This window comes from Mobula hypostoma, chromosome 12, assembly GCF_963921235.1.
Source record: "Mobula hypostoma chromosome 12, sMobHyp1.1, whole genome shotgun sequence".
In the NCBI taxonomy this organism is placed as follows: domain Eukaryota; kingdom Metazoa; phylum Chordata; class Chondrichthyes; order Myliobatiformes; family Myliobatidae; genus Mobula; species Mobula hypostoma.
In genome coordinates, this window is record NC_086108.1 from 70,323,082 (window position 1) to 70,348,638 (window position 25,557).

The 25,557-nt window shown below is 43.0% G+C and overlaps 1 protein-coding gene across 1 annotated transcript in view; it reads left to right on the forward strand.

The window, feature by feature from the left end:
* The window catches only part of LOC134354899 (zinc finger FYVE domain-containing protein 9-like), a 159,351-nt gene that overhangs the window by 75,390 nt on the left and 58,404 nt on the right, over window positions 1-25,557 (forward strand). The window contains exons 5-6 of the mRNA XM_063064353.1: window positions 9,207-9,383; window positions 13,526-13,695. Of these exons, the coding sequence (XP_062920423.1) occupies window positions 9,207-9,383; window positions 13,526-13,695 (347 nt within the window). The remainder of the gene's footprint in view (window positions 1-9,206; window positions 9,384-13,525; window positions 13,696-25,557) is intronic.

Consider the following 25,557-nt stretch of genomic DNA (forward strand, 5'->3'; position numbering starts at 1 on the left):
AAGCCCACTTAAAATATAAAGGGCCTCGAGTTCAGAGGAAATTTAACAGCTTATTGGCAAAATAGAGGGAATGCAGTTTTGAGGAATTGTTGAAAAAGTTGAGACTTGTACCCTGGACCAGAAGGTTAAGTAGTAATCTTTTTTGACTGTTTTGAGTGTTGTTGATGCAGAAACAGTAATCTGTGAGATTATAGATTTTCTTTTTGCCAGTGATTTCTGGATGTAAATAAAAATGAGGCTTTTTCTGTTGGTGCGATTTAAAACTCTTCACCTGAAGTAGTAGTTTCACATGCAATTTCTGAAGGAAGTCAGACAACTATTAAATGTGGTACTTCTGGATTACAAAGTATTGCATGTATTTTTTTTAAAGAGAATCAGTACAAACACAGTTGGTGCTGAAAGTTTCTTTATTTTCTTCAATCTACTTTATCAAATTTTTATCCTTTTGGAAGCTCTCCAATTAAAAACAATTTTGTAAACTCTCAGGACTGCAAATTATTCATATGCAATCTGTCATTTAATTTGTTAAGTCTTTTACCATTATTCTTTAGGAAGCTGAAAGGACCCCATTGTTTCCCTCCAACAGAATGCCACAAATATGCTTTCAGGGTGCATGAATTTTGCTAGTGCCATTTTTCTTTTGTCTAACAACCAGGTAGGGTTTCTTTCTTGGCTCCATGACCCTGTTCCAAACTATCTTTATGAAAAGCCATTGAATAGTGTTAGTTAGACTTCATCCAAACCTTGATCTTTAAGGCACAGTGTAAAATCAACTCTTTTGTTCTAAATTGGCTGTTGTTTTAAGCACACTCATTTCGAAAGCAATTCTTATTCCAGAACCAATTAAAAGTTGATCATTTCTTGATAGTGTAAACATGGAAGTATATATTGCATGCAGTCTTGACAAGAATAACAATTGTGCTTGTACACTGGGGCTCAGCATTATATAAAATGCAGCTGTAATGTGTTTGCATTTGAAGATGTGAACTGAGCTCAAGATTGATGAATTAGAATTTTTAAAAAATCTTACAACCATCCCAAAATGTGAGGGAGTAAAAATCTTTGTGTTACGACTCCATTGCAATGTATAGACATGTGAATTTAAAATTCTAATGGCTTGTAGAAAGAAGCCGTCCAGTAGCCTGTTGGTCCTGGCTTTAATACTGCGGTAGCATTTGCCAGATGGAAACAGCTGAAACAGTTTATGGTTGGGGTGACTGTTGTCCCTGATGATTTTCCAGGCTGCCTTTCTGCACCTGCTGCTATAAATGCCCTCAATGGAGGGAAGTGCACATCCACAGATGCGCTGGGCTGTCTGTACCACTCTGCAGTGCCCAGCGATTAAGGTTGGTGCAGTTCCCGTATCAGGTGGTGATACAGCCAGTCAGTATGCTCTCATTGGTGCTCCTGTAGAGGGTCTTGAGGATTTGAGGGCCCATGCCAAACATCTTCAGTCGCCTGATGTGGAAGAGATGCTGTGGTAATTTTTTTTTTGCCACAAAGCCAGTGTGTATAGTGCAGGTGAGGTCATTGGCGATGTGTATACTGAAGAACTTAAAACTGCTCACCCTCTCAACTGCAGGCCCATTGATGTTGATCTGTCTCTGTTCCTCCTGTAATCCACAATCAGCTCTTTTGTTTTTTGAACATTGAAGGAGAGGTTGTTATCCTAGCACTACTGTGCCGGGGTGTCAACCTCCCCTCTATAGGCTGTCTCATTACTGCTAGAAATAAGTCGTGTCACCTGTGAATTTGATCAGTAGATTGGAGGTGTGTGTGGCAGTACAGTGGTGGGTGTAAGGGGAGTAGGGAAGGGGATTCAGAACACAACCCTGGAGGGCACCTGCGTTGAGAGGCAGAGGTGAGGGAGCCCATCCTTACCGCCTGTCAGTGATCTGACAGGAAGCCTAGGATCCAGCTGCCGAGGTGCAGGTCGAGGTCACTGAGCTTCTTGTCAAGTCTGGAGGGAATTATGGTGTTGAATGCTGAACTGTAGTCCAGGAATAGCACTCTAACATATGCATTCCTCTTGTCCAGGTGATTGAGGATGGTGTGTAGTGCTGTGGCATCGGTAGGCAAATTGAAGGAGGTCCAGTGTGGGTGTTAGCATGCTGTAGACGGTAGTCTTTAACCAGCCTCGCAAAGCATTTGCTTATAATTGAGGTGAGAGCGACAGGGCGACAATTGTTCAGGCATGCTACCTTGTTTTTCTTAGCCACAGGGACAATGAAATAGGAGGGCACTACACACTGGGAGAGGGAGAGATTAAAAATGTTCATAAACACACCAGCCAGCTGTTTAGCAGACAATTTGAGGACACGCCGTGGGATGCCATCCAGCCACACTGCCTTGCGACTGTTGAAACCTTGCAATATTCTACGTATCTCAGCCTCGGAGATGACCAAGGTGCAGGTCTCATCGGAGGCTGTCCTCAGGAGTTCAGTCTTATCAACCTCAAATCGAGCATGAAGAGTGCATTTAGCTCGTCCAGGAGCGAGGCGGCAATGTTGGCTGTACTGTTGCGCTTCCCTTTGATGTCCATGATGGTGCACGGTCCTTGCCATGCGCTGCGTGTGTCATTGTTGCAGAGTCATGACTGGATTTTGTCCCTGTGTTGCAGTTTTGCCACCTTGATGGCTCTTTGTAAATCATAGTGGCATCTCTTGAGCTCCCGTTGGTCTCCAGAAGCAAAGTCTTTATCCCTTGTGCTGAGAGCAACACGCACTGAACTATTTATCCAAGGCTTCTGGTTTGAGTCGACCCGCACCAAGTTTTGGGGAACAATGTCTTAAATGCACTTCCGAATGAAGCTTGTGACTGCTTCCGTGTATTCGAAGATGTTCTCAGCTCGAAGTACCTCCCAGGTGATGCTATCAAAGCAGTGTTGTAACATTGGGTCTGAATGGTTGGACCAGCAGTGGATAGTTTTCACTGTGGCTGCCTCCTGCTTCAATTTCTGTCTGTAGGCGGGCAGGGCAAGATGGAGGAATGATGATACTTTCCAAACGGAGGGCAGAGAAGTGCTTTGTGGGTGTTGCGGAAGGGTAAGTAGCAATGGTCGAGCATGCTTCCTCCCTGTGTTGATCACCTCGATGTGTTGGCAGAACTTCCAAGTAACCTCTGGTCAGCGACCTTTGGTTAAAATCTCCAGCGACGATGAAAGCAGCCTCTGGGTGTGGTTTCATGGATATTGATGGTTTTGCGAAGTTCGTTAAGAGCCAGGTTGGTATCGGCCTGTGGTGGGATGTACACAGCTGTAATAATCACAGCTGTGCATTCTCTAGGCAGTCAGAAAGGTCGACGTAGCAGTATAAGTTACTCCAGATTCGGGGAGCAAACAAAAAGATTTGAGGGTTTGCACACTACCTGAGTCACACTAACCATTGTTCACCATAAAACATACTCCCTCACATTTAATTTTCCCAGAGAGGTCTTTAGAACTGTCTGCTCAGAACACAGAACTTGATGGGTTCGATGGCTTGGTCTGGTATTTCCTCAGACAACCAGGTTTCAGTAAGGCACAAGATGTTACAATGCTTTATTTCCCGTTGGTAGGATATTCTGGCTGTCAGCTCACACAGCTTGTTGTCCACCAACTGTACATCGTTTGCCAATGTACAGTTTGCTAGGGAGCAGCAGCCATTTTGTGCGCCACCTTAACCATTAGCAAGACACCAGCTGTTCTTCCTCAACTCTGGCGATGCTTTTTTGGTAATGCCGGTGTGGTGAATAAAACTTCTGTGGTTTGTGCAAGCAGGGGTCCCAGTGGTAGAAAGGCAGCACGTTATGATTGAATTCTGTCTTACCAATGTTCAAAAGAGTCAATCGATCGTACCTGATGTGACTTTCAGCTTCTTGTAAGAAGTGCAGAAAGAAGTAGATAAGCAGAAATTTACAATGCCAATTCGAAGTACACAACATGGCTGCTGTACATGGCACCATCTTGGAGGGCTTGGATAAACTGGAATTTTTTTTAGTGCCAAAACATTGTATGTTTGTTTTTAATTTCAAAAAATAGTAGCAACTTTACAAATAAATTTGACTTTGGGGCAACAGGTATATTTGTTTTAGTTCCCAAGTGAAATAAACAAAAATACTCAATCAAGTGTGTGTGTTTTTTTTAACAAATGAATACTTTTAACTGTATTGGTGTCATGAAGTTATTTAATTTTTTTGGTTAAAAAAAACACCTGTCAAGTTCACTTGATTGGAAGTTTCTCGTCCTTTGCAAAGATTTTAAGTAATTTGTGGTTATGAATGAGGATGCATACGTTTGATTTCTAAGTGACCCTCTTTTCTTGAATAAGGCCATAAGACATTGGAGCAGAAATAGACCATTCAGCCCATCAAGTCTGCATTGCCATCATGATTGATTTATTATCTCTCTCAACACTTATTCTTCTGCCTGCCCGTAACCTTTGACACCCTGACTAATCAAGAACCTATCAACCTGTGCTTTAAATATACTCAGTGACTTTGCTAACACAGTCTTCTGTGGCAATGAATTCCACAGATTCATTATCCTCTGGCTAAAGAAATTTCTCTTCGTCTATATTCTGAATGGACATTCCTCCATTTGTGCCCACTGGTCCGAGACCCACCCACAACAGGAAACATCCTTTCCACATCCCCTCTATCTCGGCCTTTCAATATTCAATACGTTTCAATGAGGTCCCCCTTCATTCTTCTAAACTCCAGCAAGTATAGGCCTAGAGCCATCAAATGCTCATTCATTAATCTTTTTATTTTTGGAGTCATTCCTGTGAGCTTCCTCTGGACCCTCTCAAATGCCAGCACATCTTTTAGATCTGGGGCCCAAAACTGCTCATCATATTCCATGTGTAATCTGATCAATGCCAACAAAGCCTCCACATTACATCCTTGCTCTTAATTTTTAGCCCACTTGAAATGAATGCAACTTTGCAGTTGCCTTCCTCACCACTGGCTCAGCCTGCAAAATAATCTTTGGGGAATTTTGCATGAAGACTCCCAATTCCCCTTGTAGCTTTGATTTTTGAATTTTATCCATGCTTTGAAAATAGTCTACACCTTTATTTCTTCTATCAAAGTGCATGACCGCACACTTCTCTGCACTATATTTCATCTGCCACTTTTTTGCCCATTCTCCTGATCTGTCTCAGTCTTTCAGAGGACTCCCTTTTTTCCCAAGACTACCTGCACCTCCACCTATATTTGTATCATCTACAAACTTAGCCTCTAGCCATCAGTTTCATCATCCAAATCATTGACATATTACGTGAAAACCCCAACCCCTGTGGAATGCCATTATTCACCAGCAGGCAACCGGAAAAGACACCCTTTACTGCCACTCTTTGCCTCCTGCCAGTCAGCCAATTTACAATCCATGCTATTACCTTTCCTGTAATACCACAGGCTCTTATCTTGTTAAGTAGCCTCATAAGTGGCTCCTTGTCAAAGGCCTTCTGAAAATCCAAGTGTACAACATCCACTAATTCTCCTTTGTCCATCCTGATTATTATTTCCTCAAAGAATTCCAACAAATTTGTCAGGCATGATTTCCCCTTAAGGAAACCATGCTGACTTTGACTTATTTTGTTATATGCTTCCAAGTACCCCAAAACATCATCCATAATAACGCACTCCAGAATCTCCACAACCACTGCAGTCAGGCTAACTGCCCATAATTTCCTTTCTTCTGCCCCCATCCCATAAAGAGTAGAGTGACATTTGCAATTTTCCAGTCCTTTGGAATCATTCCAGAATCTGGTGATTCTTAAAAGTTCAATACTAATCCCTCCACAGTCTCTTCAACTACCTCTTTCAGAATCCGGGGGTATAATCTACCTGGTCCAGGTGACTTATCTGCCTTCAGACCTTTCAGCTTCCCAAGCACCTTCTCCTTAGAATGAACGTATTTGCCTGAGGATTAACAATGTAACTTGTATCTTTTACTTTTACATTAAGCTCATTGAACTGGCTCTGGCCAAGATGTTTCCCCAACTTAGTGGGGAACTTGTAGATAAATTATGTTCTAAGTTCCCATGCACTAAAGTATACACCCATATGAATGAAGTAATTAATTTAATTTTTGAGTTTAGTTGATTGATATAAAATAAAACAATAGGTATAAAATATAGCGTTCCTGGGGAAGTTCAGCATTCTATATTTTCCTGCATATATAAACTTTTGAAGACTGTTTCATTAGTTATAGATGAAAAATTAATTTATATTAACACGGACAGCAAGTTTGTAAATCCGGTGGGAGCAAAGGATGAGGGAATGGCAAGGGTGGAGCGCCACGGGAGGAGTGTGGGACTGTTGTCTGAGAAGAGTTCCAGGCAGAGGGACGGCTTCGACGTGGTTACATCCAGCCCTGAGACACCAGGCAAAATCATTTGATTCCAAATAATTAATTTATTGATCATTAGAAAATACGTGGTGCTTCCTGCTCCCTCCCCACTCCCTTCCCATTTTCCTATCCATGGTTCCCCTCCCCACCCCCTTCCGTACTCTTTGTTCACAATGGAGACCCGTTTCAGAATCAGGTTTATCAACGCTTACATGTGTTATGTAATTTGTTATCTTGCAGCTGTACATAAAATTACTTGTGTTGTACAGAAGTCTTGGGCATCTTAGCTATATATATGTGCCAAAGACTTTTGCACAGTACAATAGATATTGTCTTTCAGTGTCGATATATCCAAATGATCATTAGAGACTTTTTGCCCAGTATCTGTCCACCCACTTCAGCTTTTTAAATATTATTCATATTTATTTTACGTATGCAAGTGAATTTTACTTTCTAGTTTTCTACTTTGGTTGTCTTTAAAGGCTTAAAGTTGCTGATAGTAATCTCATAGCATCTTATTTAGCTTTGGGTCTCAAGGCTTGCCTTCATGTTCAGCTTCCTCAATTTAATATTTTTAACATTTTGACCTTAGAGCTTTATTATTCCATATTCATTAAGCATTCATAGCATTGTTTGCTAATACCGAAGTCCCTGCATTTTGCATGGTTTTGGTGTTTTCTTATTCAAATGAATCAGAATCAGGTTTAATACCACTGGCATATGTCATGAAATTTATTGTTTTGCAGCAGCTGTATATTGTAATTAATAGTTTTTATTAAATATTGCAATAAGAAATGTGGATTATAAAAAAAAACATTCAATAAGTAGTGCAAAAAGAGGGAGGAAAGTCCTGAGGTTCATGTATTCATTGTGCATTCAGAAATCTGATGGTCGAAGGGAAGAAGCTGTTCCTGAAGCATTGTATATGAGAAAAGTGTATGTCCTGTATGATGGTGGTCCTTAATAACAGATGCTGCCTTTTTGAGGCATCATCCTTTTGAAGGTATCCTGGATGCTGGAGAGGCTCGTGCTCATGAAGGTGCTGGCTGAGTTTACCACTCTGCAGCTTTTTCCAATCCACTGCAGTGTCCCGTCCATATCGGACGGTGATACAACCATTCAGAATGCTTTCAGTGATACATCTGTAGAAATTTGCGAGAGTCTGTTGTTGTCATACGAAGTGTCTTCAAACTCCGAATGAAACATAGCCACTGTCATGCCTTCATTGTAATTGCATCAATATTTTGGGCCCAAGATAGATGTTCAGATATGCTGCCATCCAGGAACTTGAAACTGCTCACCCATCTTTGCTGGTCCCTTGATGAGGACTGATGTGTGTTCCCTCGACTTCCCCTTCCTGAATTCCACAATAAATTCCTTGGTCCTACTGACATTGAGTGCAAGGTTGTTGCTGTGACAGCACTCAACCAGCTGATCAATCTTGTCACCATTGAAATTCTGCAAACAATACATGTGCCATTGCAAATTTATAGATAGCCTTTGAGCTGTGCCTTGCCACACAGTCGTGAGTGTAGAGCCCAAGGCTAAGCACGCGTCCTCAGTGCTCCAGTGTTGATTGCCAGCGAGGTGGAGATGTTTCTGATCTGCACAGACTGTGGTTTCCTGGTGAGGAAGTTAGGGATTCAGTTGCAGGAGAGGAAGAGGCCTAGGTTTTGGAACTTTTTGTTTAGAACTAAGAGTTGTAATCAGTAAACAGCCTGATGAAGACATTGCTGTTGTCCTGGTGATCCAAGTCCAAGTGGAGGGCCACTGAGATTGCATCTGCTGTAGACCTATTGCAGTAGTAGGCAAATTGCATTGGATCCAGGTTCTTGCTTAGGCAAGAGTTAATTCTGTAGTTAAATGTCACATTTTCTTGTAAATCTGCTACCTTCCATAATTAGAACTCTGTAGAAAGCTACAAATTTTTAGGAACTGCATTTTGTCATGAAAGTTGCTGTTCAGTCTTTTTAAATGTTCTCCAGCAGTTAATCCTCTGACTAGTCATTCCTTAAAGAGATTATAATTCTTTTTCTGACCGAATCCAATGAGGTGCAGACGTTAATTTGAAGTTTTTTGAGACACTTCAGTTTAGAACAAATTCTGGTGCAAATTGATCCCCTTCCATTGCCAACAGAGCTCTTGATCTGGTAAGTGAGGAATGAGATGGACAATTCTTGTCTTGTTTAAGTATCCTCTCTTTCAATTGTTCAACATTTTTGGCCACATTTTCAGCTGCCTCGGCCCCAGAATCCTCTTGAAACTGCTTCTTTTCTCTAATCATTTGAGGTGGATCCTGAGACACGACTTGTATTTGTCTGCTGAAGCAGTAGATGCTGATAATATTGTCCTGTATAGTTTCAGTATCGGTGACCTTGTTGATGTTTTAACCAGTGGGGTAAAGAATTGCAAGTAACTGCTGTCAATTTTCTGGTCCTTTGATTGAAGTTGTCTGCCGTATTAAGACATAAATGTATGATTTCTTGTCTAAAGACATCAGGAATGTTAATACTGCTGTTTGTGAGTTGGCTTAGGACTCTCAGATATCACTTCAGTTGGAGGATGCACACATTTGTAATACACTGAGCATTGTTTAATATGTAATTCATTGCTTTCCACATAACAAACGTAAAAAAGAATCTAGTGCTTATATTTTAAACATATTTTAAGAATTGGTTATCTTCAACTCTGCAGAAAATGATTCTGAATTTGCAAGTGCTGCTTGAGTTGCTAATTTCCATTTCATTTGATGTATTCTTAAAAGTGTCCTTTTTCTCACGTTATCTTTCTTTTACCACAAATACGTAAAGTTTTCAAAGTGTTTCAAATCAAAATAGCTACAGTTTCATTTTGACTTTCTGCTTACTACTTACAGCTCAAGCTTGGGAGAATATGTTTAATGCCTCAGCTTCAAGCCCAAATCCTAATAATCCTGCTGAATATTGTTCAACTATACCACCACTGCAACAAGCTCAGGCATCAGGGGCACTTAGTTCTCCACCACCCACAGTAATGGTTCCTGTGGGAGTTCTGAAATATCCTGGCACAGAAGGTAATGCTAATTTTATACATGTGCAGGGAAATGAATATGAAAATTGAGCATATTATTGCAGGGCATGGATTAACTATTTTGTTTCGGGTTTTTTTTTGTTGTAAACTTTTTGATTGTTCAGTGCAGAATGCTTTCCTATTGGCGTATAGTTATTAAGCTATCAAGCAAATCAAAAGTACATTGTACAAGTGAATTTTCAGGTGTTCCAGCTTTTGAATGTTGTTTGCTTTTCTTTAAATCTGTTTCAAATTCATGGTCATCAAGTTCAAATTGCATTTTAATTTTTGAGTTCCATATTTCCATGTGGTGATTCAGAAAACTTCACTTGCATGTTAACCTGCTTTTAAAAATGCATGAAATGGATGACTTGGAGCTTGCATGTAGTATTGTATATTTTCACTACCATGTTGTTTGAGGCCGAGGTCTTGAAGCTTATTGATTAGTTTTGAGGGGATGTTAAAATTGAATGCCAAGCTGATGTATGCATTTTGACTGTCCAGGTGTTCCAGGGTTGAGTGAAGAGCCAATAAAATGGCATTTGCTGTTGACCTGTTGTGATGATAGGCAAATTGGAGCAGATCCAAGTTGCTTCTCAGGCAGGAGTTGACATATTTCACTACCATACTTTCAGAGCACTTCATCACCGTGGATGTAAGTGCTGCTGGATGATGGTCACTGAGGCAGGTTACTATGTTTTTCTTTGGCACCAGTATAATCAAAGCCTGCTTGAAACAGGTAGGTACCTCAGACTGTTGAAGCAGTTGGAAATAGAAAATGTGAAGGAGAATAAAATGGAGCAATGCAGTATAAAGTGCTATTATCTAAAATTATTAAATTGAATTTTATGTCTTGAGGTCTTCAGTATACTTGGGTGGAAAATGAATTACTTTTCCTTGGGTTTACTTTGGGTATTTGCTGAAGCAATGAAAGAAACGGAAGACAGAGGCCAAAGTGGGAGCAAATTTAATATATTCACATCATTAATCAAACATTATTCCAATGTTGTATACTTCATTGGAATAAGTGGTTCTTTGCGGGAATGGGACCCGCTCTCGGGGTTCCACAATTGGGCTCTATTTGGCATGCCAAAGTCTCGGCCTAAGATTTTGACACGGATTTAGAAGCCTGGGATCTCGAGTAACTGGAGACAGGCGAATCACACAGAGACCCGTGTGTCGTTGGGGGAGTCGAAACATTTGCTGTGTGTCTGGGGACCCAGGATCCTTGCAATCTTCAGGCACAGAGCTCAAATAAAAGCAACATAATGGACTTCTAACATGGTAAACCAGCAAGTTGTTTATCTCTTCTGCTTGTTGGAAAATGGAATCACCTCTTTCTCCCTTATTAGGAGAGAGAGACCCTGAAGCATGTCAAATTATCGGGTGAACAGTGTAGTCTTTGGGGTAACTGCAAGTCTGTGTCTTTGCTATTGCTTTGCTCACGCTTGAGTGCTGCTAGCGGGTGCGCTTTATTTTTGCCAGTGGGTGGAGGGGGATTGTTCCGCGCTGACGCTGGTGTGCGGGAGGGAGGGGAGCTGGGTGGGGGGGACTTTGGGGTTCTAACATTTAACTGTCATTCAGTCTTTGGGGCACTCCTCTGTTTTCGTGGATGGTTGCGAAGAAAAAGCATTTCAGGATGTATATTGTATACATTTCTCTGATATTAAATTGTACCTTTGAACCTTATGGAGAGACTGTTTGGGTCCCTGCATTATGGGAAGATAGGAGATAAAAAGGTAGGCAGGGATTAATTGGGAAAGTGCAATGAGCAGGGAAAATAGTGAATTGTGGAGTTGGATAGGTGATCTTTTCTGGAGAGGGAAAGTTTAAATCCTTTCAGCAATCCATAGAGCCCAACCCAACTAGCCCATGCCAACAAGTGAGCTAGTCCCATCAGTTTGCATTTGGCCCATAGCCCTCTAAACTACTACTAGCCATGAACTTATCTAAATGAATTTTAAATGTTGCTATTGTGCCCACCTCAACCACCATTTCTATGAGCTCATCCCAAATATGCACCACCTTTTGTGTGAAGAAGTTGCCCCGATGTCCCTTTTGAATGTCTCACGGCTGATCTCAAACTTCTGTCCCTTTGCTATGCAAGGAATAAAGATTGTGCTTTCACCCTGTCTGTGGGGGACGATCTTGTATGCCTCTATCAGGTCATGCCTCAATTTCCTACACTCTACAGAATAAATTACTAGTCTATGAAACTTATCCTTGTAACTTGGGCCCCAAAGTCCAGTCAACATCTTATTAGCATTACTGTCCTCTCCTATTAAATTCTTTCTTCATTCTTTTATCTCTTCCACCAATTCCCCTCTCATTTTACCTCATTTCTCCTTACTCACCCATCCACCTTCCCCTTCACTGGTCTTACCTGTCACTTGACAGCTTGTACTCCTTCCACTTCCCCACCATTTTCTTTTTATCTGCTACCCACCTTTCCAGACCTGATGAAAGGTTTGGTCCAAAATGTTAACTGTGTATTCCCCTCCACGGATGCTGCCTGACTTGCTGAGTTTCTTGAGCATTTTGTGTGTGTTGCTCAAGAGTGACAAGTGCCTATTTTCACCACTTTTTCTGTGATACTGCTTTCTTTGAACTCAATTTCATAACATCCATGGACCCCCAGACCGTTGCCAGTCCTCAGCCCACATACCTAGCTGATCAAGGTCCTGTGCTGATTTTTCCTATAACCTTCTACACCCCCACCTATTTTTTTTATATCATCCACAATGTTAGAAACCATGCTTTCTAATTTCACGTCATAGCATTTGTATAAATTACAAGGTCCCAACACTGCCCCCTTGTGTCACACACTAGGCACAGGCCCCTAGTCCAAGAAACAGCCCTCAACTGTGATAAAATTGGTCATTTTTATTTGGCAGACAGTAATTTGTGAGATGTCACAAGGATAGTTATTGGGACCTCAGATTTTTAAAAAATTCATATTAGTAACTTGCATTATAAGACAGCATTATGTCAAATTTGCTGCTGATAATTTGGTAGTAGATTGAGAGGAAAATTAATTTAAAAAGGTGGCAGACGGAGTTCAAAGTGGGAAAATGTGATGTTATTCATTTTGTTAGAAAGCAGAGTTTAAAAAAAAATTAAATGTTAATTAAATATTGGAAAGTTGATAGAGATCTCTGTATCTGTGTGAAGAAAGTTGATATATAAATAAATAAAGGCATCCGTTAGTCTTGCGAGACCAAAGTCTTCACTCTCCAGGGTGCAGGCCTGGGCAAGGTTATGTGGAAGACCAGCAGTTGCCCATGCTGCAAGTCTCTCCTCTCCACGACACCAATGTTGTCCAAGGCAAGGAATTAGGACCCATACAGCTTGGCACCAGTGTCGTCGCAGAGCAATGTGTGATTAAGTGCCTTGCTCAAGGACACAACACGTTCCCTTGGCTGGGGTTCGAACTCATGACCTTCAGGTAGCTAGTCCAATGCCTTAACCACTTGGCCACGTGCTCACATGAAGAAGAAAGTTCATATATGCTGTAATTAAAGCACACCTGGATTGTTGCTTTGTTTTGGTCTCATGCTTTTAAGAGGCAATGGAGGAAATTCATGTAATTAGATTCCTGGGTTGAAATTTCAATCTCATGAAGAAAAAATGACCCAATTATGTCTAAGTACTGTGGAATTTAGAAGAATAAAATGTTGTTTCTTTCTTTAAGACTGGTGAGCTTGATGGGTTAATGCTGTTGTGCTGTTCATAGTAAGGAAGTCCAAAACTAGGGGTTCAATCTCAGGGTAAGAGTTGTCCACATAAAACCGAGCTGAGGAGTTTGTGTTGAAAGGCCAGTGAATGGTGAATTGTTAAATTATGTTGAAACTGAGAAATTTGGATTACTGAGAACCAGGAATATGTGACTAGGGCAGAAAAGTGGAGTTGCAACTGGACAACGTGGCATACTCATAATCTTGTTCCTTTTTCTTAGGTAATTTATTATTGACTGTTGCTTGTTAATGATTATTACTTGCTTTGAATGTAGGCTTGAAAAAGTAAAGGCCTTTGGGGAAAACTGAGCATTAATGCAAACTGATTTTTGTTATTTTGGTTTCCTTTTGCTTCGACTGGCTAAGATCAATTTCATTGGCCTGATTTTGATTAACTCATGCATTTGTTTAGTGACTCACCCAAAGGAGCAACGACGAGTCTGGTTTGCTGATGGAATCTTACCAAATGGAGAAGTTGCAGATGCAGCAAAACTGTCATCAGGTGGGCCATCTATGACAGGATCTTTGACAGTATCACATGATCCTGGTAAAGAAGTTGCAACAAAACCCACAGCCTCTGAGGTAGGAGAATTATTTAAAAATACCAGAGCAGATATAGAGAAATGCTCTTGCTGTGAAAGGAAATGAAAATCCCAGTGTAATTCTTAAATGATTTGGATTGTTTGCTTACTTATGGGTTTTGCTATTTGGTATTCTTATTGAGCAGGGCACTGTGTTCATTCTATCAGTATCTGAAATAAACAAGAAATGCTCTGTACTCAGCAAGGCAAGCAGTATCTATGGTGAAAGAAACAGCCTTAAATCAGAACTAGGAAAGTTTAGAAACTGGCTGTTTTATTCCGTAAAGAAGGGCGAATTGGGGTTTTGGGAATTGATGGGATAGGGGTTGGCAGTTTCGGGGGGGGAATGAGGGAGCTTGGTAGTAAAAGAACAAAGATAATTGGGATGACAGGGTGGTGATCAAGAGCAAATGAACAATGCAGAAGATTGTTGCAGCTGAGGGCAGTGGCTTATTAATTGTGAACAGGAGATGAACTAATATACAAAACAATGCAGCTGTAAGAAATCTGCAAGAAATGCAAAGGAAAAACTGAGTTGTTATTTATTACTATAAGTTGATAACCTTAAATCATAAGACCATAAGACATAGGAGCACAATTAGGCCATTCAGCCCACTGAGTCTGCTCTGCCATCCTATCATGGCTGATCCCGGATCCCACTCAACCCCATACACTTGCCTTCCCGCCAAACCCTTCGCCCTGACCGATCAGGAAACGATCAGCTTCCACCTTAAATATACCCACAGACTTGGCCTTCATCGCAGTCTGTGGCAGAGCATTCCACAGATGTTCTACTCTTTGGCTAAACAATCCATATTACAGGTTTCCCCCGCCATCTGAAGGTAGAGCGTTCCTATGAAACGGTTCGTAAGCCGGAATGTTGTAGAGTGAAGAAGCAATTACCATTAATTTATATGGGAAAAATTTGTGAGCGTTCGCAGACCCAAAAATAACCTAACAAATCATGCCAAATAACACATAAAACTTAAACTAACAGTACCACATAGTAAAAGCAGGAATAATATGATAAATACACAGCCTATATAAAGTAGAAATACTTCTCTGCAACCATTGCCTGCACTGTTCGCCGTAGTGAAAATCTCATGTAAGCGCCGTTGGTAAAAACACTTTCTCCAGTAACCTTTAAGCTATGAAGCTGCCAAATCATACCAAATAACACCTAAAAATACACAGCCTATATAAAGTAGAAATAATGTATGTACAGTGTAGTATCACTTACAGGAATAGGGAAGACATCGATCACACTGATGGTGTGTTAGGCTGAGTCGTTGGAGGCTGGGGTGGTGCAGTGGCCCCCACCCTCCAGGCCGCCGACCGATACCGATCCGCTAAGCATGCAGCGGTCCAGCGGTAGCTGGAACGCACTCAGCACATCTTTAAGAAAAAAGACGAAATAAACAAGCTAATTAATTACGTGCCGGGCAGCACCTAATTAATTAGCTTGTTTATTTTGGCTTTTTTTCTTAAAGATGTGCTGGGTGCCTCCTGGCTACCGCTGCATTCTTCGTGGATCGGTATCTGTCTGCAGCCCGTGGGTTGGGGTGGTGGGACACTGAGGTGTCGTCTGTTTCCATCAGGGCAGGCAGGTCATCTTCTCCTATGACTGCCTGCCTCGATGTCGAAGGTCGAGGTTCGTCGTCTGCTGTGGCTGATGTGGAATGCTTGCTTGACTGCTTAGCCTAGCGCATTTTTCTATCATACAGTTCTTTGTAAGGACTCAAACCATCCTGCAAGTAAGCTCTAAATTGACTTTACCTTTTCAAAATTAAAGTTGTACTTTGTCATTGCAGCGAAAATCTCACGCAGTTGCTTCACGTTCAGTTCCTGGAGGACTTCACTTTCGGTCCGTTCGCTACTGCATTCAGTTTCGATTGTTATCCTTTCCTCTTCCAATTGCATCAGCTCTTCATCTATCAGTTCTTGGCCATGGAATGCCAAAACTTCTTCAACATCATCTTCGTCAACTTCCACAAGCCAAACTCACTTTGTCCTTGCTTGGTTCACCACCATCGAAATGCTTAATTATGTCTAATTTTACACTAAGTGTAACACTCTTAGGAGCTCTTTCAGACTTTTCCAATACGGATGCTCACAGGCATGTGTTTAAGCAATGCCGGTGAGAATGCAGCTTCGAATCTGGGGGAGAGCGGCTGCTCGGGGCGCGTGCTGCCTTTTTTTGCGCGCTGCTTTTTTCATAACAGTGAAAACATCTTCTGTTAGCGAAAACAGGGAACTAATGTAGGTCTTTCGTAACAGTGAGGTCTCGTGAAGCGAACGTTGGAAAAGCGGGGGGACACCTGTACTTCTGTTCTAAAGACTGTTCCCTCTAGTTCTAGATACCCCCCACTCCACATCCACCCTATCTAGTCCTTTCAACATTCAGTAGGTTTCAGTGAGACTCTTCCGCATTCTTCTAAATTCCAGTGAGTACAAACCCAAAGCTGCGAAACACTCCTCATATATTAACCCCTTAATTCCCAAAATCATCCTTGTGAACCTCCTCTAGACTCTCTCCAATGACAACACTTCTGAAAGTCTTGCACGAGGACTGCTAAGTACCTCTGCGCCTCTGATGTTTAAACCTTCTCCCCTTTTAGATAGTAGTCTGCACTATTGTTCCTTTTACCGAAATGCACTTCCATACATTTCCCAACGTGTATTCCATCTGCCACTTTTTGACCATTCTTCCAATTTGTCCAAGTCCTGCTGTAATTGCCTTGCTTCCTCAGCACTACCTACCTCTCCACCTATCTTTCTATCATCCGCAGACTTTGCTACAAAGCCATCAATTCCATTGTGTTTGTATATCTGGTAGATATATTTGTTCTTTAATTATTTAATAATAACTCCAGACAGGAGATTCTGTGGACATGAAAGGGACACCCAGATCTTATGTTGCCTCCCAGATGTCAGGGTCAGAGATGTCTCAGATTGTATCCACAGCATTCTAAAGGAGGAGGATGAACTACTGAAAGTCATGGTACAGATTGGTATCAATGACACAGATAGGAAAAAAGATGAGGTCCTGAAGAGAGAAGTAAATGAATTAGATAGAAAGCTGAAAAGCAGGACTTCAAGGGGAGTAATCTCTGAATTGCTGCCCCTCCCAAGTGCCAGTGAGGTTAGGAATAGGATGATTTGGCAGATGAACGCGTGGCTGAGAAATTGGTGTCGGGGCCAGTGTTTCAGATTTCTGGATCATTGGGATCTCTTCAGGGAAGGTATGACCTGTACAAAAAGGATGGGTTACACCTCAACTTGAGGGGGACCAATGTCTTTGCGGGTAGGTTTGCTAGAGATTTTGGGATTGGTTGAAACTAATTTGGCAGGGGATGGGAACTGGAGTGATGGGGCTGAGGATGAGGCATTTGGTATTTAAGTCAATGCAGTGTGTAGTGAGACTGAGGAAGAACAGGCAGATGATTACTCAAAATTGTAGTCAGCGGGATGAATTAGGAAGTGTAATATGGGGGCAAATTTGAAAAGGGTGTTATGAATACCGGACTGAAGGTATTGTGTTTGAATACTTGCAGTATATGGAATAAGGTTGATGCTCTTGTAGCATAGTTAGAGATCAGCAGGAATGACAATGTGGTCATCACTGAATCATGGCTGAAGGAGCATAACTGGGAGCTTAACATCCAAGGATATACATTGTATCAAAAGGGAAGGTAGGTAGGGTGTGGGTGGCTCTGTTGGGGGGAAAAAGTAAATCAAATCCGTAGAAAGAGGTGACATAGAATCAGAAAGAGGTAAGAAACTGCAAGAGTTAAAAGATCCTGATGGAAGTTGTATACAGGCCTCCGAACAGTGTCCAAGATGTGGAGTACAAATTGCAATGAAAGATCGAAAAGGCATGTGAAAAGGGCAGTGTTACAATAGTCATAGGGGTTTTCAATATACAAGTATATTGAGAAAATCAAGTTGGTGTTGGATCTCAAGAGGGAATTTGTAGAATGCTTACGAAATTGCTTTTTAGACAAGCTTGTGGTTAAGTCCACTAGGGAAGAGGCAAATCTGGAATGAGTGTTGTGTAATGAACGAGATTTGACTGGGGAACTTATGAGACAATGAGCATAATATGATATAAATCACCTGCAGGAGAAGGTAAAAACAGATATATCAATAGTATAGTAGAACAAAGGGAATTACAGAGGCATGAGAGGAGAGATGGCTAAAGTCGATTGGAAGGGGACACTAGCAAGGTTGATGGCAGAACGGTGGCCGGGAGCAATTCGGAAGGTCTCGGATAGATACATCATAAAGAAGTAGTAGTATTCTAAAGGGAGGATGATGCAACCAAAGCTAAAAAGGGAAGTCAAAGACAGCATAAAAGCAAAAGAGAGGGCGTATAACATAGCAAAAAAAATTAGTGGGAAGTTGAGATGCTTTTAAAAGGCAACTGAAGGCAATTAAAAAAGCAATAAGGATAGAAAAGATGAAATGTGAAGGTAAGCTATCCAATAATATAGAAGAGGATACCAAAAGTTTTTTCAGATAAAGTTGCAAGAAAAAGTTTGTGAACCCTGGTTTATTGCATTAATTACTCATAAAATGTGGTCTGCTCTTCATCTAAGTCACAATAATGGACAAACACAATCTGCCTAAATTAATAACACACAAACAAATGTACCTCATCAATAATGAATACACTATCTAAACAGTAACAGTCTAGGTTCAAAAAAGTATGTGAACTTCTGAGGTAATGCCTTCTACGAAAGCTACTTGGAGTTAAATGTTCCAGTCAATGAGATGAGATTGGAGGTGTGTGTGTGTGTGTATATATATATATATATATATATATATATATATATGTGTGTGTGTATATATATGTATGTATGTATCAAGGCATTTTACTGGAGAATGTGAGGGTAGCGGTCCATCACCTGAATCTTAATAGAAGTTGGATGATGCAATCAGACAATGATCTGAAACACAAGAGTAAATTATCAACAGAATGGTTTAAAAAGAAGAGGGTTATTTCTTCAGCAGTTTGAACGGGGCACGACTGCGCAAGTGCGTGAAGGCCGGCCAGTGAAAACAGTGGGAAGAGTTTAAAAAGAAGACAGCTTTACAGAGCAGGTGTTGGAGGAGAGGGAGACAGAGTAGGAAGGCTTTGGCTCAACAGGGCTTTAGCGATAATGGGTCAAGGCGAGGTAAGTTATCTGTTTAGGATACAGACAGAAAGAATGTGTGTGAGGACGGTTTTCTGTGCTCGCTGTCAGATGTGGGAGGTCCTGGAGACTCCCAACCTCCCAGACAGCCACATCTGCGCCAGGTGAGTTGAGTTGCAGCTCCTTCGGGACCATATTGGGGAACTGGAGATGCAGCTCAATGACCTTCGTCTGGTCAGGGAGAGTGAGGAGGTGATAGAGAGGAGCTATAGGCAGGTAGTCACTCCGGGGCCTCGGGAGACAGATAAGTGGGTAACAGGAGAGGGAAGGGCAAGAAGCAGGTGGTAGAGAGTATCCCAGTGGCTGTCTCCCATAACAATAAGTACTCCTGTTTGAGTACTGTTGGGGGAGACAGCCTACCTGGGGGAAGCAACAGTGGTCACGCCTCTGGCACAGAGTCTGGCCCTGTGACTCAGAAGGGTGGGGAAAGGAAGAGGATGGCAGCAGTGATAGGAGACTCTATAGTTAGGGGGTCAGACAGGCGATTCTGTGGATGTGGGAAAGAAACACGGGTGGTAGTTTGCCTCCCAGGTGCCAGGTTCCAGGATGTTTCTGATCGCGTCCATGATATCTTGAAGTGGGAAGGAGAACAGCCAGAGGTCATGGTACATATTGGTACCAATGACATAGGTAGGAAAAGGGAGGAGGTCCTGAAAGCAGACTACAGGGAGTTAGGAAGGAAGTTGAGAAGCAGGGCCTCAAAGGTAGTAATCTCGGATTACTGCCTGTGCCACATGACAGTGAGTATAGAAATAGAAAGAAGTGGAGGATAAATGTGTGACTGAGGGATTGGAGCAGGGGGCAGCGATTCAGATTTCTGGATCATTGGGCCCTCTTCTGGGGCAGGTGTGGCCTGTACAAAAAGGACGGGTTGCACTTGAATCTGAGGGGGACCGATGTCCTGGCGGGGAGGTTTACAAATGCTATCGGGGAGAGTTTAAACTAGAATTGCTGGGGGGTGGGAACCAAACTGAAGTGACGGAGGAAAGGGAGGTTGGCTCACAAACAGAGAAAGCTTGGAGACAGTGCAAAAGGGAGGATAGGCAGATGATGGAGAAGGGATGCACTCAGACCAATGGTTTGAGATGTGTCTATTTTAATGCGAGGAGTACTGTATTATGAATAAAGTGGATGAGCTTAGAGCATGGATCATCACTTGAAGTTATGATGTTGTGGCCATTACAGAGACTTGGATGGTGCAGGGGCAGGAATGGCTACTTCAAGTGCCAGGCGTTAGATGTTTCAGAAAGGACAGGGAGGGAGGCAAAAGAGGTGGGGGCTTGGCACTGTTGATCAGAGATAGTGTCATGGCTGCAGAAAAGCAGGAAGTCATGGAGGGATTGTCCACAGAGTCTCTGTGAGTGGAAGTTAGGAATAGGAAGGGGTCAATAACTCTACTGGGTGTTTTTTATAGACCAACCAATAGTAACGGGAATATTGAAGAGTCTTGCAGTCCAAGTCCATAGAACACTTAAAGCTGCTATGCAGGTTGACTCTGGCCTTCATCAATTGTGGGATTAAGTTTAAGAGCCAAGAGGTAATGTTGCAGCTATATAGGACTCTGGTCAGACCCCACTTTGAGTACTGTGCCCAATTCTGGTCACCTCACTACAGGAAGGATGTGGAAACCATAGAAAGGGTGCAGAGGAGATTTACAAGGATGTTGCTTGGATTGGGGAGCATGCCTTATGAGAATAGGTTTAAGTGAACTTGGCCTTTTCTCCTTGGAGCGACGGAGGATGACAGGTGACCTGATAGAGGTGTGCAAGATAATGAGAGGCATTGATCGTGTGGATAGTCAGAGGCTTTTTCCCAGGGCTGAAATGGCTAGCATGAGAGGGCATAGTTTTAAGGTGCTTGGAAGTAGGTGTAGAGGAGATGTCAGGGGTGAGTTTTAAACACAGAGAGTGGTGAATGTGTGGAATAGGCTGTCGGTGGTGGAGGCGGAAATAATACAGTCTTTTAAGAGACTCCTGGATGGATACATGGAGCTTAGAAAAATAGCTGACTATGGATAAGCCTAGGTAAGGACATGTTCGGCACAGTTTTGTGGGCTGAAGGGCCTGTATTCTGCTGTAGGTTTTCTATTTTTCTAATTCATGTTTTGGAATGGCCAAGTCGGAGTCCAGACCTTAACCCAATTGAGATGCTGTGGTATGACCTGAAGAAGTCCAGAAATATTGAACTGAAACAGGTTTGTATGAAGGAATGGTCTAAAATTCCTCCTTGCCGTTGTGCAAGTCTGATCAGCAGCTACAGGAGGTTCTGCCAGTTATTAAATACAAGGATTCACATACTTTTTCCAGGCTGGACTGTGAATGATTAAACATTGTGTTTGTCTATTAGACAATAGACAGTAGGTGCAGGAGTAGGCCATTCAGCCCTTCGAGCCAGCACTGTGATCATGGCTGATCATCCACAATCAGTACCCTTTTCCTGCCTTCTCACCATATCCCTTCACTCCGCTATCTTTAAGAGCTCTATCTAACTCTTTTTTTGAAAGAATCCAGAGAATTGGCCTGCACTGCCTTCTGAGGCAGAGCATTCCACAGAACCACAACCCTCCATTCTAAATTGTCCACCCCTTATTCTTAAACTGTGGCCTCTGGTTCTGGACTCCCTCAACATCGGGAACATGCTTCCTGCCTCTAGCGTGTCCAATCCCTTAATAATCTTATGTTTCAGTCAGATCCCCTCTCATCCTTCTAAATTCCAGTGTATACAACCCCAGTCGCTCCAATCTTTCAACATATGACAGTCCCGCCATCCCGGGAATTAACCTCGTGAACCTACGCTGCATTCCCTCAATAGCTAGAATGTCCTTCCTCAAATTTGGAGACCAAAACTGTACGTAATATTCCAGGTGTGGTCTCGCCAGGGCCCTGTACAACTGCAGAAGGACCTCTTTGCTCCTATACTCAATTCCCCTTATTATGAAGGCCAGCATGCCATTAGCTTTCTTCACTGCCTGCTGTACCTGCATGCTTACTTTCAGTGACTGATGAACAAGGGCACCTAGATCTCGTTGTACTTCCCCTTTTCCTAACTTGACATCTTTCAGATAGTAATCTGCCTTCCTGTTCTTGCCACCAAAGTGGATAACCTCACATTTATGCACATTAAACTGCATCTGCCATGCATCTGCTCACTCACCCAGCCTGTCCAAGTCACCCTGCATTCTCATAACATCCTCCTCACATTTCACACTGCCACCCAGCTTTGTGCCATCTGTAAATTTGCTAATGTTACTTTTAATCCCTTCATCTAAATGGCTTCGATGAGAAGAGGCGGAGGACAAGCTTGCTCGCAGTTAGTCTTTACAATGCCTCCTGAGATGGTGATGTGCCTCTCATGTGAGATGTGGCAGTCTTGGGGGAACGCCCCACTCCCGCAGAGTCACATCTGCCAGAAGTGCATACGGCTGTGCAATCTGGAAGACCGTGTAAGGAATCTGGAGCAGCAGCTGGATGACCTTCGACTCGTAAGGGAAAATGAGGCAGTCATAGATGAGAGCTACAGGGAGGTAGTCACACTTAGGCTGTCGGAAGCAGGTCGTTGGGTGACAGTCAGAGGGGAGAAAGCAAAGGTGAGCAGACAGGTAGTGCAGAGCACCCCTGTAGCCATTCCCCTGAATAATAAGTTTACCGTCCTGGATACTGCTGGCGGGGACGACCGACCGACCAGGTGTGAGCCACGGTCGCAGGGCCTCCGGCACTGAGTCTGACCCAGTGGTGCAGAAGGGTGGGATGGAGAAGAAGAGCGCTGTCGTCATTGGAGACTCTATAGTCAGGGGAGCAGACAGGAGATTTTGTGGATGTGAGAAGGACACCCACATGGTTTGTTGCCTCCCGGGTGCCAGGGTCTGGGATGTCTCTGACCGGGTGCACGACGTCCTGGTACGAGAGGGAAAACAACCAGAAGTCATGATACATGTTGGGACCAACAACATAGGCAGGAAGTGGGATGAGGTCCTGAAGTGTGAGTTTCGGGAACTAGGCAGAAGGCTGAAGAACAGGACCTCAAGGGTGGCGTTCTCAGAATTGTGGCCAGTGCTACGTGACAGTGATGGTAAGAATTGGAGGAGATGGCAGTTGAATGCGTGGCTGAGGAGTTGGTGCAGGGATCAGGATTTTAGATTTTTGGATCATTGGGATCTCTCTTGGGGAAGGTGGGACCTGTACAGATTGGATGGGTTGCACCTGAACTCGAGGGGGAGCATATCCTTGCAGGTAGGTTTGCTAGCATGGTTCGGGAGCGTTTAAACTCATTTGCAAGGGGGATGGGACCCAGAGCGATAGAGCAGTGAAAGAAGTGCATGGAGTAAAGCCAGATCTATCATATTGAGAGGCTTTGAGGAAAGAGAAGCGGAATAAACAATGTAAAGACAGTAAGGTAGAAGGGCTGAAATGTGTGTACCTCAATGCAAGAAGCATCAGGAGCAAAGGTGATGAACTGAGAGCTTGGATACATACAGGGAATTATGATGTAGTGGCCATTACAGAGACTTGGCTGGCACTAGGGCAGGAATGAATTCTCAATATTCCTGGATTTCAGTGCTTTAAAAGAGATAGAGAGGGCGGAAAGAGGGGAGGAGGGTTGGCATTACTGGTCAGGGATACTATTACAGCTATAGAAAGGGTGGGTAATGTAGCAGGATCCTCTTTTGAATCAATATGGGTGGAAGTCAGGAACAGGTAGGGAGCAGTTACTCTATTGGGGGTATTCTATAGGCCCCTGGTAGCAACAGAGATATCGAGGAGCAGATGGGGAGGCAGATTTTGGAAAGGTGCAAAAATAACAGGGTTGTTATCATGGGTGACTTTAACTTCCCTAATATTGATTGGCACCTGATTAGTTCCAAGGATTTAGATGGGGCAGAGTTTGTTAACTGTGTCCAGGACGGATTCCTGTCACAGTATGTGGACAGGCCGACTAGGGGGAATGTCATACTAGATCTAGTACTAGGTAATGAACCGGGTCAAGTCATAGATCTCTCAGTGGGTGAGCATCTGGGGGACAGTGACCACCACTCCCTGGCCTTTAGCATTATCATGGAAAAGGATAGAATCAGAGAGGACAGGAAAATTTTTAATTGGGGCAGGGCAAATTATGAGGCTATAAGGCTAGAACTTGCGGGTGTGAATTGGGACGATGTTTCTGCAGGGAAATGTACTATGGACATGTGGTCGATGTTTAGAGATCTCTTGCAGGGTGTTAGGGATGAATTTGTCCCGGTGAGGAAGATAAGGAATGGTAGGGTGAAGGAACCATGGGTGACAAGTGAGGTGGAAAATCTAGTCAGGTGGAAGAAAGCAGCATACATTAGGTTTAGAAAGCAAGGATCAGATGGGTCTATTGAGGAATATAGGGAAGCAAGAAAGGAGCTTAAGAAGGGGCTGAGAAGAGCAAGAAAGGGGCATGAGAAGGCCTTGGTGAGTAGGGTAAAGGAAAACCCCAAGGCATTCTTCAATTATGTGAAGACAAAAAGGATGACAGGAGTGGACCGATTAGAGATAAAGGTGGGAAGATGTGCCTGGAGGTTGTGGAAGTGAGCGAGGTCCTCAATGAATACTTCTCTTCGGTATTCACCAATGAGAGGGAACTTGATGATGGTGAGGACAATATGAGTGAGGTTGATGTTCTGGAACATGTTGATATTAAGGGAGAGGAGGTGTTGGAGTTGTTAAAATACATTAGGACGGATAAGTCCCCAGGGTCTGATGGAATATTCCCCAGGCTGCTCCATGAGGCGAGGGAAGAGATTCCTGAGCCTCTGGCTAGGACCTTTATGTCCTCGTCGTCAACGGGAATGGTACCGGAGGATTGGAGGGAGGTGTATGTTGTCCCCTTGTTCAAAAAAGGTAGTAGGGATAGTCCGGGTAATTATAGACCAGTGAGCCTTACGTCAGTGGTGGGAAAGCTTTTGGAAAAGATTCTTAGAGATAGGATCTCTGGGCATTTAGAGAATCATGGTCTGATCAGGGACAGTCAGCATGGCTTTGTGAAGGGCAAATCATGTCTAACAAGCCTGATAGAGTTCTTTGAGGAGGTGACCAGGCATATAGATGAGGGTAGTGCAGTGGATGTGATCTGTATGGATTTTAGTAAGGCATTTGACAAGGTTCCACACGGTAGGCTTATTCAGGAAGTCAGAAGGCATGGGATCCAGGGAAGTTTGGCCAGGTGGATTCAGAATTGGCTTGCCTGCAGAAGGCAGAGGGTTGTGGTAGAGGGAGTACATTCAGATTGGAGGATTGTGACTAGTAGTGTCCCACAAGGATCGGTTCCGGGACCCCTACTTTTCGTGATTTTTATTAATGACCTGGATGTGGGGGTAGAAGGGTGGGTTGGCAAGTTTGCAGACAACACAAAGGTTGGTGGTGTTGTAGATAGTGTAGAGGATTGTCGAAGATTGCAGAGAGACATTGATAGGATGCAGAAGTGGGCTGAGAAGTGGCAGATGGAGTTCAACCCAGAGAAGTGTGAGGTGGTACATTTTGGAAGGACAACCTCCAAGGCAGAGTACAAAGTAAATGGCAGGATACTTGGTAGTGTGGAGGAGCAGAGGGATCTGGGGGTACGTGTCCACAGATCCCTGAAAGTTGCCTCACAGGTGGATAGGGTAGTCAAGAAAGCTTATGGGGTGTTAGCTTTCATAAGTCAAGGGT